The sequence below is a fragment of the Panthera onca genome, chromosome F2, assembly GCF_046562875.1.
Source record: "Panthera onca isolate mPanOnc1 chromosome F2, mPanOnc1 haplotype 2, whole genome shotgun sequence".
In the NCBI taxonomy this organism is placed as follows: domain Eukaryota; kingdom Metazoa; phylum Chordata; class Mammalia; order Carnivora; family Felidae; genus Panthera; species Panthera onca.
This window is the reverse complement of record NC_138356.1, coordinates 7,515,660-7,535,168: the sequence shown is the minus strand read 5'-3', so window position 1 is coordinate 7,535,168 and position 19,509 is coordinate 7,515,660. Positions and strand designations below refer to the sequence as shown.

Here is a 19,509-nt window from a genome sequence, read left to right as displayed (position 1 = left end):
AATTATATGCCAACAAACTGGGCAACCTGGAAGAAATGGATGAACTCCTAGAAACATACAAACTACCAAAAGTGAAAACAGAAAGAAATAGAAACTTTGAATAGACCCACAATCAGAAAAGAAATTGAAACAGTAATCAAAAATCTCCCAAGAAACAAAATTTGAGGGCCAGAGGCTTCTCAGGGGAATTCTACCAGACATTTAAAGAAGTGTTAATACCTGTTCTTCTTAATCTGTTCTAAAAAACAGAAACATAAGGAAAACTTCCAAACTCCAAAACCAAAACCAAAGACCCCACTAAAAAGAAGAATTGCAGGGCAATATCCCTGAGGAACATGGAGGCAAAAATTCTCAAAAAGATACTATCAAATCAAATTTGACAGTACATTAAAAGAATTATTCACCACGATCAAGTGGGATTTATTTCTGGGCTGCCAGGCTAGTTCAGTATTTACAAATCAATCAGTTTGATACACCACATTAATAAAAGAAAGGATTAGAACCATATGATCCTCTCAATAGATGCAGAAAAAGCATTTGACAAAATACAGCATCCATTCTTGACAAAAACCCTCCACAAAGTAGGGACAGGGAGAACATACCACAACATCACAAAGGCCATATACGAAAAACAGACAATATCATCCTCAAAGGGGAAAAACTGAGAGCCTTTCCCCTACAGTCAGGAACAAAACAACGATGTCCATTCTCACCATTACTATTTAACATAGTACTGGAAGTCTTAGCTTCAGCAATCAGACAACAAAAAGAAATGAGGCATCCAAATTGGCAAGGAAGAAGTTAAACTTTCACTATTTACAGACAGCATGACACTCTATGTTGGAAACCCAAAAGACCCAAATAATTGATAGAACTAATTCAGCAAAGTTGCAGGATATAAAACCAATGTGCAAAAATCTGTTGCATTTCTATACACCAATAACAAAGCATCAGAAAAAGAAATCAAGCAATCAATCCCATGTGCAACTGCACCAAAACAATTAGATACCCAGGAATGAACCTAACCAAAGAGATAAAGGATCAGCACTCTGAAAACTATGGAAGACTTATGAAATAAATTGAAAAGAACACAATGAAATGGAAAAGCACTCATGCTCATGGATTAAAAGAACAAACATTGTTAAAATGTCTATACTACTCAAAGCAATCTACACATTTAATGCAATCCTTATCAAAATAACACCAGCATTTTTCACAGAGCTAGAATGAACAATCCTACAATTTGTATGGAACCACAAAAGACCCCAAGTAGCCAAAGCAATCCTGAAAAAGAAAACCACAACTGGAGACATCACAATTCCAGACTTCAAGCTATATTATAAAGCTGTAGTCATCAAGACACCATGGTACTGGCACAAAAACAGACACACAGATCAATGGAACAGAAGAGAAAACACAGAAATGGACCCACAACTATATGGTCATCTAACCTTTGACAAAGCAGGGAAGAATATCCAATGAAAAACGACAGTCTGTTCAACAAATGGTATTAGGAAAACTGGACAGCAATATGCAAAAGAATAAAACTGGACCACTTTCTTATACCATACACAAAAATAAATTCAAAATGGATGAGAAACCCAATGTGAGACAGGAAACCATCAAATCCTAGAGAAGAACACAGGCAGCAACCTCTTTGACCTCGGCTGGAGCCACTTCTTACCAGACACGTCACCAGAGGCAAGGGAAACAAAAGCAAAAATGAACTAATGGGACTTCATCAAGATAAAAAGCTTCTGCACTGTGGAGGAAACAACAAAACAAAAAGTCAGCCTACAGAATGGGAGAAGATATTTTCAAATAACATATCTGATAAAGGTTTAATATCCAAAATCTATAAAGGACTTATCAAACCCAACACCTGAAAAACAAATTATCCAGTGAAGAAATGGCAGAAGACTTGAATAGACACTTTTCCAAAGAAGACACCCAGGTGGCTAATAGACACATGAAATGACATTCAACATCACTCGTCATCAGGGAAATACAAATCAAAAGCATAATGAGAGGGGCAGCTGGGGGGCTCAGTAGGTTAAGCATCTGACTCTTATTTCATCTCAGGTCATGATCTCACAGTCATGAGACTGAGCCCAGCATCAGGCTTTGTGATGTGCATGGAGCCTGCTTGGGATTGTCTCTTTTCTCTTCTCTTCTCTTTTCTCCCTCTCTCTCTCTCTCTCTCTCTCTCTCTCTCTGTCCTTCCCCTGCTTGCTTTCTCTCTCTCTCAAAATAAATAAATAATCATTAAAAAAAAAACACCACGAGATACTGCTTCACACCTGTTAGAATGGCTAAAATTAACAACACAGGAAGCAAGATGTGTTGGCAAGGTTGTAGAGAAAGGGGAATCCTCTTGCACTGTTGGTGGGAACGCTGACTGGTGTAGCCACTCTGGAGAACAGTATGGAGGCTCTTCAAAAAGTTAAAAAGAGAACTACCCTATGATCCAGGAATTAACTGCACTACTAGGTATGTACCCAAAGTTACAAAACTACAGTTTCAAAGGGGTATATGCACCCCCAATGTTTACAGCAGCATCAACAACAGCCAAACTATGGAGAGAGACCAAATGTCCACCAACTGATGAATGGAACATGAGGTATATGTATACAATGGAATATTACTCAACCATCAAAAATAATTGCAACAACTAGATGTATTAGGCCAAGTGAAATAAGTCAGTCAGAGAAAGCCAAATACCATATGATTTCACTCATATGGAATTTAAGAAAGCAAGCAGATGAACATATGGGGGTGGGGGTAAAGAAAGAGGTAAACAAACCATGAGAGACTCTGAAAGACAGAACGAACTGAGGGGTGATGGAGGGAGGTGGGTGGGAGATGGGCTAGATGGGTGATGGGTATTAAGGAGGGCACTTGTTATGATGACCACTGGGTGTTGTATGTAAGTAAATAATCACTGAATTCTACTCCTGAAACCAATATTGCACTGTATGTTAACTAACTAGAATTTAAATAACAATTTGAAAAAGAAAGATTAAATGAAATAGGAATCAAGAACAATAGGAAAGATTAACTAAGACCTTGAAATAAGGAGTTGGGTTTTTTGAAAAGATAAACAAATTGTCAAATCTTTGGCTGGATTAACCAAGAAAAAAAAAGGAGACTCAAATAGGTAAAATTATAAATGAAAAAGAAGACATTACAACTGAAACCACTGAAATACAAAATGTCATAAAACAATTTTATACCCACAAATTGGAAAACTTAGAAAAAACGGATAAGGTCTTAAAAACATACATTCTAAGAATGAGTCATGAGAAAAAAAAAGAAAATTTGAAGAAACCAATAACAATTAAGGAGTTGAATCAGTAATCAAGAATCTCCCAACAAAGAAATGCCCAGGATCTAATGGTTTCACAGGTAAAATTACCAAATATTTAAAGAACAATTAACACCAATATTTCTCAAACATTTCCAAAAAAAAAAAAAAAAAAACTGAGGAGGGAACACTCCCAAACTCATTTTACTAGGCCAGCATTACCCTGTTACCAAGGCCAGATAAGGACACAACAACAACAACAACAACAACCACAACAACAACATAAAAGAAAACTACAGGCCAATATTATAGATAAATACAAATGCAAAAATTCTCAACAAAATAGTAGGAAACTCAATCTGAAGTCACATTAAGAACATTATACACCATGATCAAGTGGGATTTATCCCTGGGATGCAAACTGTTTCAAAATACTCAAATCAAGAGAGTGACACACTACATTAATTGAATGAAAGACAAAAATCATACAATCATTTATAGATGCAGAAAAAACATTTGAGAAAATTCAGTATCATTTCATGAAAAAAATCTCTCAAAAAGTGGGGATGGGAGAACCTTACCTCTACATAATAAAGACCATGTATGACAAGCCCCCAGCTAACATCATAGTCAGTGGTGAAAAACTAAAACAAGTCTAAGATCAGGAAGAAGGCAAGGGTGCCCACTGTCACCAGTACGTATCAGCAGAGTACTGGAAGCCTAGCCTGAGCAAACAGGCAACAAAAAGAAATAAAAAGAATCCAAATTCAGAAGGAAGAAGTAAAATTGTTTCTACTTGCAGGTGATATGAGAGTCTCCACCAAAAATTGTTAGAACTAGTAAAACAAATTCAGTAAAGTTGCAGGATACAAAATCAATGCACAAAAATCAGCTGAGTTTCTATAACACTCACAGCAAACTGTCTGAAAAACAAATGAAGAAAAAATTTAAAATAGCATCAAAAATAAGAAAATTCTTAGGAATAAATTTAACCTAGAAAGTGAAAGATCTATACGCCAAAACTGTAAGACAGTGATTAAAAAAATTAAAAAGACATGAATATAAATATATCCCATATTCATGAATCATAAACTGTTAAAATGTCCATACTACCTGAAGCCATTTATTGTTTCAACACAATCCCTATTAAAATTCTAATGGCATTTTCATAGAAATAGAAAAAATAATCTTAAAATTTATAAGGAACTACAAAGACTGTAAATAGTCAAAATAATCTTGAGAAAGAACAAAGTAATCTTGAGAAAAAAAAATCATACATCCTAATATTAAACTACATTAGGGCTACAGTAATCAAAGCAGTTTGGTACTGGCATTAAAACAGACACCTAAACCAATGGAACAGAATAGAGAACCAAGAAATAAGCCCACACATACACCGTCAACTAATACTCGACAAGAGAGTCAAGGAAACTCAATGCAGAAAGGATAGTCTCTTCAATAAGTGGTTCTGGAAAACTGGATGTCCACATACTGTTGAAGAACAGTATAAATAGCTCCTTAATGTTGGTCTTGGCAATGATTTTTTGGATATGACATCAAAAGTACAAGCCACAAAATAAAAAGCAACAAGTGGTACTACATCAAACTAAAAGACTTCCACACAGCAAAGGAAACAATCAACAAAATAAAAAGGCAACCTACAGAACGGGAGAAAATATTTGCAAACCGTATCTCTGATGAGGGATTTATTTCCAAAATATATAAGGAACTCAACGCAATGGCAAAAAAAACACCAAAAAACAAATAAAACAACACACACACACACACACACACACACACACACACACACACGATTAACAACAAAAAACACTTCCATTTAAAAATGGATAGGGGCACCTGGGTGGCTCAGTCGGTTAAGCGTCCAACTTCGGCTCAGGTCATGATCTCACAGTCCGTGAGTTCAAGCCCCGCATCGGGCTCTGTGCTGACAGCTCAGAGCCTGGAGCCTGTTTCAGATTCTGTGTCTCCCTCTCTCTCTGCCCCTCCCCTATTCATGCTCTGTCTCTCTCTGTCTCAAAAATAAATAAACGTTAAAAAAAAATTTAAAAATGGATAGAACATTGGAACAGATATTTTTCCAAAGAAGACATACAAATGGCCGAAAGTACAAGAAAAGGTACTCAACACCAACCATCTCGGAAATGTAAATCAGAACCACAATGAGATACCACTTTACATCAAATTAGGATGGCTATTATCAGAAGGACAAGAGATAACAAATGCCTGCAAGGACCTGGAGGAAAGGTAGCGCTGATGTACTGTTGGTGGGAAGGTGAATTGGTGCAGCTACTGTGGCAAACACTATGGAGTTTCCTCAGGATATTAAAAATAGAATTACTATATGATCCAGCAATATACTTTTTTACAATAAATAAGTATTTTGTTGGGGCAGAGGCTGAAAACTCGCAACTCCTACAGGACAGCTCCTGCCTGTGGACATTTTTTTTTTAATGATTTATTGTCAAGTTAGCTAACATACAGTGTAGTCTTGGCTTCAGGAGTAGATTCCCATGACTCATCACTTACATGAGCACCCAGTGCTCATCTCAACAAGTGCCCTCCTCAATGCCCATCACCCATTTTTCCCACCCCCTCAAATCCCCACTCCCATCAACCCTCAGTTTGTTCTCTGTATTTAAGAGTCTCTTACGGTTTGCCTCCCTCTCTGCTTATAACTTGTTTTTCCTTCCCTTCCCCTGTGGTCTTATGTTTCTCAAATTCCACATATGCGTGAAAACATATCTGTCTTTCTCTGACTTATTTCACTTAGCACAATACCCTCCAGTTCCATTCACATTGTTGCAAATGGCAACATTTCATTCTTCCTCATTGCCAAATAGTATTACATTGTATATACATACCACATCTTTATTCATTCATCAGTTGATGGAGATTTGGGCTCTTTCCATAATTTAGCTATTGTTGATAGAACAGCTATAAAGATTGGCATATACGTGCGCCTACAAATCAGCACTCCTGTATCCTTTGGATAAACTCCTAGTAGTGCTATTGCTGGGTCATAGGGTAATTCTATTTTTAACTTTTTGAGGAACCTCCACACTGTTTTCCAGAGTGGATGCACCAGTTTGCGTTCCCACCAACAGTGCAAGAGGGTTCCCCTTTCTCCACATCCTTGTCAACATCTGTTGTTTCCTGAATTGTTAATTTTAGCCATTCTGACAGATGTGAGGTATGTCATTGTGGTTTTGATGTGTATTTCCCTGATGATGAGCGATGTTGAGCATCTTTTTGTGTGTCTGTTGGCCATCTGGAGATCTTCTTTGGAAAAGTGTCTATTCATGTCTTCTGCCAATTTCTTCACTACATTATTTGTTTTTCGGTTGTTGAGTTTGGTTAAGTTCTTTATAGATTTTGGATACTAACCCATTATCTGATATGTCATTTGCAAATATCTTCTCCCATTCTGTCAGTTGCCTTTTACTTTTGTTGATTGTTTCCTTTGCTGTGCAGAAGCTTTTTATCTTGATGATGTCCCAACAGTTCATTTTCCAGCAATATACTTTTGCGTATATATCCAAAGAATATGAAATCATTATCTTAAAGAGGTATCTGTACTCCTATGTTCATTCACAGTAGCCAGGAAATGGAAAAAAATCTAAGTGTCATTCAACAGATGAATGGAGAATACATATAGATGTAGATGAATATTTTTCAGCCACAAAAAAGAATGAAATCCTGACATTTGTAACAACATGGATGGACCTTGAGGGTATTATGCTAAGTAAAGGAAGTCATACAGAGAAAATCAGATACCATATGGTTTCACTTATATTGAGAACCAATTTTTTTTTTTTTTTGTAAATCTGACACTGAACTGTGGAGAACAAACTGAGGGTTGCTGGAGGGGAGGTGGTTGGGGCATGGATTAAATGGGTGATGGGTATGAAGGAAGGCATTTGTGATGAGCACTGGGTATTGTATGAAAGTGACAAAGACTTGAAACTACAAAAAAAAAAAAAAAAAAAAAAAAAAAAGCTGAACTGAGAGAAAGGGAGAGCAGACTGGAGGTTGCTAGGCCGAGAGGTGGGGGAAATGAGATGCTGGCCAGTGTACAAATTTCCAGTTACAAGATGAATGAGTTCTGAGGGTGTAATATACAGCATAGTGACTATTACCAACAATACTGTATCAGATACCTGAAAGCTGCTCAGAGATTGGATCTTGACTGTTCTCACAACAACAAAAACAATTGTAATTGTAGGCCATTAACACAAATGTGTAAACTAACCCTACTGTGGTAATCGTTTTGCAATATATACATTTATAAAATCATCGTGTTGTGTATCTAAACTTACACATTGTTTTACATAAATTATGTCTCAATAACTCTGAAGAGTAAAAAGAATTAGTAAAATCTAAAGTTGAAAAGACTCCTCACTCCTCCCAAAGTAGATACACCAATCTCATTGGAATGTAAACTCTAAGCAGGCACAGGTTTTGTTTGTTTGATTCCTGTAATGTTTCCAACATCCAGACCAGTACTTAAGTGTGTGTGTATGTATGTATGTATGTGTTTACATTTAATAAGTCTCTCCTGTGGACAGAATTTATAATTTCTAAAAAAGAAAAAAAAAACTAGAAATCTCACTTAAATTACAGTGAGAGTTATCTGCCATGAGTAAGCAAAGTTTAATATAAGAATAGAAATACTTAGTTTTAAGAAAATATATTTATTCAAGTAACCTTTATTAACTCTAAATCTAATATGAAAAACTGTATCATGAATCCAGAAGACGCCAGAGAAATGTAGTAATATTTAATTTTTAAATCATTTTTAATAGGGTTCTTAGTAAAATTAGAAATATGTGACTTTTTCTATCACTCTAAAGGACTAGTATTTAAAAATCAATAACCACATTATATATAAGGGGGAATCTACTTTCCCCATGCTGACTCTCACACTCCCCTACACTCCATACCATGGAATAGAGCACCTTTGGTGCTTTGAAAGAAGCTAGTATTACAGTCTAGGCCCTTTCTGTTCCCAAAGGAGCCACCCTCAGGGAAGGTCCTTTCTGCTGTGCTCTTTGTCACTTGTAAGGGGCAGCTCTTTGTCACTTGTAAGAGTTAATATCCTTATTTGACCCCATCAGCAGTAATGCGGAGATCTCAATTTCCATGTGTCTGCGTTCTGTATCTTATTCTGTAACTGATTCTGTACACAGGAAGGGAAAAAGGTGGTATTATTTATCAACTCCTCTTCAAATACCCAATTCTAAATAAACAATAAAGACATTCCATTAATATTAGTTACAAAATGAGAACGTCAGTATTACCAACATTATTTTGCCTTCTTAAGGATGTTCTTGCCAGCTGAAAAGTGCTTGAAATCAAAACAGATCTAACTATTGGGAAGTAGATAAGTTTATTATATTTGTAATACCTGAAAAAACTCTTTAAAGCAGTAAAATTCAAAAGAAATACCTGACAAATAGGCACCTATTAAATACTGAATAAAACATAAAAGCTGTAGATTTCTTTATTTTTATGTATATGTTATTTATAATAGAAAGGGGGTTATTTATAATAGAAACCAAAACCTTCATCATAACACTAACAAGGCAATGCAGTAACTACGTGAAGAGAGAAAATAGTTTAAAAATATATATGAAGTTCTGAAAAACTAAGTGTAGGACAAATTCCTAAAGGAAAAGTCTGAACACTGAAGACATGAATTTCTTCCAAGTTAATATATAGATTTAATGTAATTTTAACAAATTTTCCTTCAGGATTTATTTTAGAATGATGAAAAAAAATTGTTAATTTGAAAGAAAAACCATACAGATCAACTCTGATAAATGTTTTATGCTGTAGTTTGAGTATTTTTTAAGAGCACGTGCAAATCAGGGAGGGGCAGAGAGGTTCGAACGCAGGCTGCACGGTAACAGCAGAGAGCCCCATACAGGGCTCAAACTCAGGAACCCTGAGATCACAACCTACCCCTGTAGTTTGAGTATTAAAATCTCAAGTCATAGAGCATCTGGGTGGCTCAGTTGGTTAAGCATCCGACTTAGGCTCATGTCATGATCTCACAATTTGTGGGTTCGAGCCCACATGGGACTCCCTCCTGATAGCTCAGAGCCTGGAGCCTGCTTTGAATTCTGTGTGTGTGTGTGTCTCTCTCTGCCCCTCCCTCCGCTCATGCTTTGTGTCTGTCAAAAATAAACATTAGAAAGGGAGGGAGGGGGAGGGGGAGGGGGAGGGAGAGGGAGAGAGAAAGAGGAAGGAAGGAAGGAAGGAAGGAAGGAAGGAAGGAAGGAAGGAAGGAAGGAAACTCAAGTCTTTGAAATTTCAAAGTACCTCTCGCTTTCAGCTCAGGTGCGGTTGCTTAGAAGCTACTCGGAAGGGAAAGGAGCATTACCTGGTTTCTCCCGGTTTCCCTCATCACCTTCACTCACCAGGTGAAGTTAGTATGTGATTTATCGCTCATATGAATTACTGTGGATGCAGAATTGCAGGCCCAGCTTGTTGACAGGCCCACTCTAGTGTCTGCCACACTAGATTAGCATTCTCGTACTACCATCAACAGCTTCCTGATATTGAAGAATCCTATCAAGGCGAGGCCTTTTTGCACTGGGCAGCCATCCGGGGCAGCTAGATGGCACCTGTTTACGTGTCCATCTGTGCCTCGTCTAAAATCCCTGGAACCCCAGGAATCCATTCCTCAGATTCAAGAGAGATTAGGGGCTGAAGTCAGCCTCTGACCTTCCTATGGTCCTTCCCTATGATCTAGTACTTCTAGTCCACTCTCTCGCCATCAGACAGACAGACAGCCTGCAGGAAGACACCTGTGTATCACATAGACAAGTAGTCCCTACGCAGCAGGCAGCTGTTACTCAGCCAGCCACACTTCCATGAATTCAGCCATGAGGACACAGCAAGCCTCGCTGAATTTAAGTAGTTTATTGGACCCGGCCCAGCAGGCAGCACAAAGTGCAGGTCCATGCCGATTCCCCTGACCCCCGAGCCCCATCAGGGCAATGCAGAGTAGGGCGAGGTGACTGCCACTGCACACTGTGACGCGGGATCACACCCGAGGAACTTCGAGCTGGGCAAAGCCCCACGCTTATTAGGAACTGCTTGCAAACCCGCCCAATCTTTGACCACAGAGAGGGATTATCTTAACTAGAAAACAAATGTTCTCTGAGGAAAGCCGGAAGACCTTACTATCCCTGAAGGTCTTCAGGAAAGGAGATGTTCTTTGTCTTGCAGTATCTCTTTATACAGATATTCTTAAAGTGGCCACGGATAGCTTTGCGCAGGAGACCCAGATCATACAGAAATGTGAGAGACACAGGGAGAAACAGTCCCCTGACAACACGTTGTCTTCACGTACACACCTCCAAAACTTCCCGGAGAACGCTGGATCTTCCACTCCAGTAGGGAACAGCGAAAAGACGAGGTGCTAGGAGAAGGTGCTAGAGCCACCCCCTCCAACCTACTGCAGTCCTGAGGCCCTTTACAGAAAGCCAGTTCAAGTCGTGATATGAAGTGTGCATTCCTGGCTCAGTTTGCCACTCTGCTTCTTCCTGTTACACCTGTTTGTTTGTAATGCGCTCCCATCAACCAGACTGGCAAGTGAAATAATGCCTTTGTGAGAACTGGAAAGAGTTGTCCTTTTACCAAAACACATTATTGCCTTTTTTGTTAGAAATTGTTAACAAATGTACAAATCCGTAACAACTACAAATGTAAATTTTACCTCTGCTCTCATGTTAGTCAACCACAGTAAAATAACATAAAATGCACCATTTTAACCATTTTGAAGTGTACAATTCAGTGGTACATTCAGTGTTGTGCAAATAATCACCCCAAAAGAAACCTGTAGCCATTAAGCTGTCAATCTCTCTTCCCCTCACTTCCAGCAGCCTTCGATCCACTTTTTGTCTCTATAAATTTGCCTATTCTGATATTTCATATAAATGAAATCATTCAATATTTGATCTTTTATGTCTGGCTTTTCACTTAGCATGTTTTCACAGTCCATTCATGTTGCAGCATAAATCAGTACTTCATTCCTTGTACAGCTGAATAATGTTCCATTGTATGGATATCACATTTGTTCACTCATCAGGTGACGGATATTTGGGTTGTTTCTGTCTTTTGGCTATTGCAAATAGTGCTGTAAACATTCATGTACACATTTTTATTTTCAGTTCTCTTAGAGTGGAAACGCTAGGTCACATGGTAATTCTATGTTTAACTTACTAATTGCCAAATCATTTTCCAAAGCAGTTGAATCATTCTGCATTCCCACTGGCAACGTATGAAGGTTCTGATTTCTCCATATCCTCACAAGCACTTATGTCCTGTTGTTTGTTTGGAATTTCCAGATGAGAATTTTATAATAACAATTACAGTTTTTCATTTTTTATTCAAGTATAATTAATATACAGTGTTATATTAGTTTCAGGTGTATACTATTCAACAATCCTATACATTTCTCAGTGTTCAAGGTAAGTGTACTCTTGATCCCCTTTATCTATCACACCATCCCCCATCCACCTCCCCTCTGGCAATCACCAATTTGTTCTCTATACCTAAGATTGTGTGTGTGTGTGTGTGTGTGTGTGTGTGTGTGTGTGTGTGTGTGTGTATTACCTCTTCTTTATGCATTCATCATAAATAATGCTGCAATAAATATAGGGGTGAATATACCTTTTCAAATTAGTGTTTTCATTTTCTCTGAGTAAACACCCAGTAGTAAAATTACTTGATTATATGGTAATTCTATTTTTAATTTTTTTAAGAAATCTTTATACTGTTTTCCACAGTGGCTGTCACAATTTGCACTCCCACCAACAGTGCACAAGGGTTCCTTTTTCTCCACATACTCACCAACAGTTGTTATTTCTCGTGTTTTTTGTTTTTGCCGTTCTGACAGGTGTAAAGTGACACCTTACTGTGGTTTTAATTTGCATTTCCCTGGTGATTAGTGATGTTGAGCATCTTTTCATATGCATATGAAAAGCCATCTGTATATCTTCTGTGCAAAATATCTATTCAGGTCCTTTGCCCATTTTTAATTAAATTATTTGAGGTTTTGGTTTTGAAGTTGTGTAAGTTCTTTATATATTCTGGATATTAATCCCTTATCAGATATATCGTTTGCAAGTATCTTTTCCCATTCAGTAGGCTGCCTTTTTGTTTTGTTGATGGTTTTTTTCTGTGCAAAAGCTTTTTATTTTGGTGTAGTCCCAGTAGTTTAATTTTGCTTTTGTTTCCCTTGCCAAAGGAGACATAACTAGAAAAATGTTTCTATGGCTGATGTCAAAGAAATTACTGCCTCTATATTTTCTTCTAGCAATTTTGTGGTTTCAAGTCTCATATTTAGGTCTTTCTTTTCTGTTATTTTTATTGTAGCCATCCTAGTGGGTATGAAGTACTATCTCACTGTAGTTTTGATTTGCACTTTTCTAATACTAATGACAGTGGACATCTTTTTATGCATTTTTTGGCCATTTGTAGATCTTCTTTGATTAAATGTCTATTCAGTTTCTATGCTCATTTTTAGTTTTTTTTTTTATCATGTTGTTGAGTTTTAAGAACTTTTTATATATTCTGGGTACTAGAGCATGATCAGATATATGATTTGCAAATATCTTCCCCCATTTTGGGGGTCACCTTTCCATCTCTTAATAGTATCCTGTGATGCATAAGAGTTTTCAATTTGATGATGTCCAACTTACCTATTTTTGTTTTGTTGCTTGTGCTTCTGATGTCATATCCAAGAAACCACTGACTATTCCAACGATATGCAGACATACACATATATTTCCTTCAAAGAGTTTTATAGTCTTAGATCTTATGTCTTTGGTCCATTTGACTTAAATTTTGTATATGGTGTGAGGCAAAGGTCCAACTCCATTCTTTTGTATTTGGATATCCAGTTGTCCCAGCACTATTTGTTGAACAGACTATTATTTCCCCAATTGAAGGTCTTGGCACCCTTGTCAAAAATCAATGACCATACATGTACAGGTTTATTTCTAGGCTCCCAATTCTACTTGCATTGTGTATAATTTAAGTTTTCTGTATATTATGACGGTTCGACATCTTAAAATTTTTTCTGGCTGGGAGAGACTGCGTCACTCTGGGCTAAATTCTTAGAGATAGTAAAAGATCTAGACTACAGCAGACCTGTACTGTAATATTCAAACTACCCAATCTAGAGTCATACTTCCTCTTTCTGGCCCACGTACCCCAGGAGGCAACGTTCCTCTGTCTTAATCATCCCAGAACCAAGTACCAGGCAACTAGAGACCACCTCTATAGTCCGAAACTCAGTGAAACTATTCAAATTAGCCAATCCTAAACTATTTACCCTGCCCTTCCTTGCCTTTCCCATGTAAATCCAAATAAAGGTCATGGCCTACGTGCTCCCTCTCTCCTATCTTCTGTATTCTGAATTCCCTGGTGTTTTTCTGTGGTCCTGCATGATATATTATGCCTCCTGTCTTTAGGATCTGTGAGTATAATGAAACTTGTTTTTCTGAGCCTCTCCTGTGTCTTTTGCACCTGACTGATCATCCCATAAAATATACAAAACACCATTCCATTGTTCTATATGTCAATATTTATGCCAATACCATACCATTTTGATTACTGTAGCTTTATAGTAATTTGTCCAATAAGGAAATGTGAGTCTTCCAATTTTGTTCTTTTTCAGTACTGTTTTGGCTATTCAGGGTTCCTTGAATTCCATATAAATTTTGGATTAGTTTTTCTGTAGAAAAGGCATTTTGACAGGGATTGAATCGAATCTGTAGATAATTTGGGGAAGTACGGTCATCTTCACAATATTAAGTCTTCCAATCCATGAACATAGGATATTGTTTTACTTATTTAGGTCTTCCTTAATTTCTTTCAAAAATGTTTTATAGTTTTCAGTATAGAAAAAAAACTGAACATACACGACTTCCTAATCCACCAGTAAAAAATGTAGAAATGAATCAGCAATGCAAGAAAGATGATGAGAATCCAGATTAGAGAGAGGAGAGATGCTGCCATAACTTAGTGTGAGGGGAAGGTGGAATCCATCATAGTGTCCAGGGTGAGAATATACTGACACATCTTTTTTACAGGTGGGTAACTCTGGGTCAGGGTCTCTCATGAGATTACACTCAAGTTGTTGGTTGGGGCTGTTGTCATTTGAAGGCTTGACTGGGGCTGGAGGATACTCTCATGAGATGGATCACTCAACATGGCTGTTGGTAAGAAGCTTCTGTTCCTTTCCAAGTTGGAAACCCTCTCCATAGGGTTGCTTGGATGTCCTAAAGACATGGCAGTTGGCTTCCTCCAGAGTGAGTGATCCAAAAAGAACACCAGGAAAAATCTATAATGCCTTTTATGACCTTGCTTCAAAAGTCACACACAATCACTTCTAACATTTTTTTTTTTTTGGTTTATTTATTTTGAAAGAGAAAGCATGGGAGAGGCAAAGAGAGAGGGAGAAAGAGAATCCCAAGCAGGCTCAGTGCTGTCAGCACAGAGCCCAACATAGGGCTCGATCCTATGAACCATGAGATCATGACTTGAGCTGAAATCAAAAGTTGGACACTCTACTGACTGAGCCGCCCAGGCCATATTCTATTTGTTAGAAGAAAGTCCCTTAGTCCATCCCATATTCAAGGGGAGAAGAGTGGGCCCACATCTTGAAGAAGTCCATGTCAAGTAATTTGTGGACAGATTTTTAAAACTCCTACACTGAAGAACGTCGTCACCTCTTCCACATGCGCTAGTCTAACACGGAACCAAATAACCACTCCAAAAACAAAAATCAAAAATCCATCATCAAAACCTGGTACAGTAGTTCCTCCTTATCCACAGAGGATACACTGCAAAACCTCCAGTGGATGCCTAAGCCCGCAGATGGTACCAAACCCTATATATTCCATGTTTTTTCCTTTGCATAAATGCCTATAATAAAGTTTAATTTATGAATTAGGAACAGAAAGAGATTAACAATAGCTAATAATAAGGTAGGACAATTATAATAATATACTATAATAAAAGTTATGTGAATGTGGTCTCTTTCTCTCTCTCAAAATATCTTATTGTATTGTACTCGCCTTTCTTCAGGTGATGATGTGAGATGATAAAATGCCTACATGATGAAATGAAGTGTGGTAAATGACGTAGGCATTGTGACATAGTGTCATGCTACTACTGACCTTCTGACGACATGTCAGAAGAAGGGTCATCTGCTTCCACATCGCAGTTGACTGCAAGTAACTGAAACTGTGAAAAGCGAAACCAGGGATAAGGGGAGACTATTGAACAACTATTGACCTAGATTCTTAGAGACGATACAGAAGACAATAATGACAATTGGAAACTTCCAGTGGAATGATATATTTTACATTTTTAAAATTCATGCTTACTCCTCTTAGACTATAAGTCAAATCTCAATTTAGATTATGAATTTTTTTCTTCAAAACTATAAAGTGAGAAAACTACAGAAAGCTGTATTTTATAGTAAATCTTTTGAAATTTGGGGGTAGGGGAAGTTTGTGAAATTGGCCCTGACATAAAGTAACTATCAAGGGTTTGGAATGAAAAACTGAATTGCTTTGGTTGTCTGGCCCTTCTTTTTGGTTCTAAGATATCACACTAAAGACAAGAAGACTTGTTTATGATTGTCATTCTCAATGTTGGCATAGTATTGTTTTTAATACCTATTTCAAAGATCTTCCCACGCTGTGTCATGCTTTTAGGTCCAGTATTGCCAATAAATGGTTTAGCAGCTCTCAGAGAAATGAGCATCTAACTCTCTGCGTATGGAAATAGCTAAATTTACAATCAGCTTGATGACTAAACAAAAGTTATTGTTTCATGGTGATAAAAACAACATTGTTTTGTAGAGTGAAAAGTGTAAGCAAACTTATCTCAGAGACAAGTTCTTAAAATATTTTCCTGAAAAGATGTCCATGGGTCAGCACTGTTCATCCCAACACTTTCCAGGCATGTGAAAACCGATTCATGAGTGTGAATTTATAGGATACTGAGCATAACATCAGGAAATAATGCTGCAAGTAATTATCACACATAAAAGACCTCCTGTTGCAAAAATGCCAGTTATGCCAAGGAAAATTACTCATACTATCCTGTACCTCCCTTGTTGAGGACTGCTCATTCTACTTTATGTATTAAAGGACTAGCATATTAAGACGCTAGAAATGCTTCGGGGTAAAAAGTTTCTCTTTTCCATATGTACCAGTTAGTGTGGTCTACACAGGAACTCACATATTTGACTACAGGGCAAGAACTCAGTTGGAGCTGTCGGAGCATCAATTCTTTCTGATGGCTGTCTGGGCTTTCTTGTAGCAGGAGGACTGGCTTCCAAGAGGAATTAATCCAAGAGACAAAGGTAGAAGATACGGATTTTGCAAGTTACAGTGTTGTCCCATCTGCACTGTATCAGTCAAGCTGTGTAGAAAGGCTTGACCCAGTAAAGGGTAAGTAAGGAAATGAATTCCACTTCTTGATGTGGAAGTGGCAAGGTCCCTTTACACATTAGGTTGTATGATGAGTGTTAGAAGACAATCCTCCCTACATCTGTCATTCTCCTGCAGAGGCCGGCCCTCTGAATAAAGACACTTACAAAAGGTTTATATAAGGAAACAATCCGTCATAATAAAGCTTAGAGATCTCTCCCCCTCCACTTCCTTTCCCTTACCTCTCTTCTCCTCTTCTCTCATCTCTCTCCCTCCCTCTCTTCCTTTCCTTCTCTCTCCTTCTCTTTCTCTCTCTCTCTCTCTCTCTCTCTCTCTCTCTCTCTCTCTCTCCTCTCGCTCCCAGGAGAATAAAAAGGTAAAGGCCTTTCCTTCCCTTCCCTGGAGAAGATTTGTTTATGTTCCAGAATAAAAAAAGGTGTTGTCTGTCTCCTTTCTCTCTGTCTCTGTCTCTCTTGCTCTTTTTCTGAAAGGAAGGATGGGCAACCCTACATAAGACCAGAGTTTCCTGATTTGGGGGATTTCTCCCCTTTAACGCACCCACCCACATATGCAGGTTCCATCAAGCCTTCACCTCAAATGCTGTGGGATTCAGACTTGGGGAACCAAGCAAGATGTTGCTCTGGCTGCTGCACTTGCTGTGGGAAATGAATGGTCTTGGTCTTTGACTGTACTCTCATGTTTTCTGAAAACAGGGCAAAACTTAGATCCTTCACAGTTTCTGATTTAACAATAGCAGATACTTTTGCGACCACATTTGGAAATACAATATACTATATTCAATAAGGAAAAAACCACCAGCCCCAGGGTCCTGGATATAAAGGGCCACTTTGAATGATCTAAGTAGGTAAATCATTCCAAATGGGAACCAACAGGTAAAGAAAATGTCTAAGGGATAGATTAATTTTGGAAAGAGAAGCTACTAGGAAGTATTCTTAGCCTTCCACGTATTTTCATAGAGGAGAAAACTGGATGATTCCTTGGGATCTCTAATATAAGGTAGAGGACGTTACATTTTGAGGAAAAATCTCCAGCATATCTTAGAGGCTATTAAACAACATGGTTTCTAACAAAGTACAGCAAAGTCATATTCACAGACGCAGCTGGAAAATTTTGCTTAAATACTAAATTTGTTTCAAAAAGAGTTAGAGGTTTGGGTTTATAGTCAAAGATCTAACATAATCAGTTTGCCCCTTCTTCATTAGTTCTTATGGTCATGGCATCACTAAACGTCAAATCTAGACTTTCTTTGCCTAGTTCTTCCTCTGTATCTTTATGATGGCACTAGCTACCAAGAAAAAAGAAAAACCAAATCATTATTAGAATCGTATGTGTTTGTCCTCGTTTTTAGGTTGTGACCCTCTGGAATTCAGAATACTGTCTTAGTTATTTCTGTGGCCCTCAAATTATTTAACATAGTGTTTTGAACAGAATAGTCACTCAATATTTAGTAGAACCAATCTAATTCCTTAATGGCCATACCATTCAAGAGCTCAATTTTGTGAACAATTAATGTTAATTGCCTACATTTTATTCTTCAATTTATAGCAAATATAAGTTTTTTCATGATGTACTGTTCCGCAAAATGACATCATCTGCCCGGATTTAAAGCGTGTCACGAGTGATTATTTGTATTAGTGTAAGTCGTGAATTGTTTCAATGGCCTAATACTGGTGTAAAGCCATGTGAAAAGAAGCAAAACCATAAATTAAACTGCCTTCCTCTAGTTCCCAAAACTGCCACAGCACCAGCTGCTTTGCCAAATGACTTTACCGCATTTGTCTGTCTTCTCTCCAAGTGCATCAACTGTGCCATCTGGATGCAGACGGACAAACCCTCCAGTGAGCTTGTTGTAGAACTGAAGAGTATTTCCTTTCATAAACTTCCATCTTTCTGCAGCCCACTTAATATGAAAACAAAACAAAACAAAAACACCAACATGAGAAGACAAAGAGAACATTATATACTGTTTTTGTTTTAACACATCAAATAGCAATTTGGACACTATTGATACCAAATAATTTAAGGCCAAAAGTAAAATCTTACTGTTTCTTTTCTACTAAGTTCTAGCTTCTGCCCTGAAGGTATAAAGGAAAGAGAAAATCATTAATTTCAGCAGAGTCATGCTTTCCTCAATCATCGTAAGAGAACCTTCCCAGCAATGTGCATATAAGACACTCACGCACAAAAATGATACTGTTATCCCTGGCATACAGTTCTCTGGCAATTTTACCATCATCTTCCCCTTGATCCAGCCATCTATGGAAAGAAAAATATATCAGGAATATTGTGGCTTTACACTTACACTGAGCACTGGCAATTATGGAATCAAGTCAGAAATAACGGGTAACAGGAACTGCAAAAAGTCATAGGTATCTTGTTGGCACATGCAGAGCAGAAAATGGAAAAGGGAATGCATGAAGTGACTAAGAAAGTGCAAGGGAGGGAGGAGAAGCTGCCATCAGATTATGGGAGAGGTATCTGCTTCCCCTAACCCACAGGTCAGTCGGTCAGTTAGCTGGTCAAGGTCACAGATCTTACACCCCCTGCACCAGTTATTAAATTCCTGGTTTTAAGCCATCAACTACATTTCAAACTACAGTCAGTTATTTCATAAACGCCTATTATTGGTTCCATAGGGAAAGAGGCAGGAGAGTGCTGAAAGAAAGAGCAAATCTATCACCACTTTGGAAGAATAACCCAAAAATC

At 37.8% G+C, this 19,509-nt stretch overlaps 1 protein-coding gene across 1 annotated transcript in view; it reads right to left on the bottom strand.

Annotated features, from left to right (window-relative positions):
- Positions 1–19,122, bottom strand: part of LOC132664070 (uncharacterized) — a 61,072-nt gene extending 41,950 nt beyond the window's left edge. The window contains exons 1-3 of the mRNA XM_060610540.3: positions 18,983–19,122; positions 18,847–18,878; positions 18,574–18,703 (exon numbers count right to left, since the gene is read on the bottom strand). Of these exons, the coding sequence (XP_060466523.1) occupies positions 18,574–18,679 (106 nt within the window). The 5' untranslated portion in view covers positions 18,680–18,703; positions 18,847–18,878; positions 18,983–19,122. The remainder of the gene's footprint in view (positions 1–18,573; positions 18,704–18,846; positions 18,879–18,982) is intronic.
- Between the last annotated feature and the right edge of the window lie 387 nt (positions 19,123–19,509).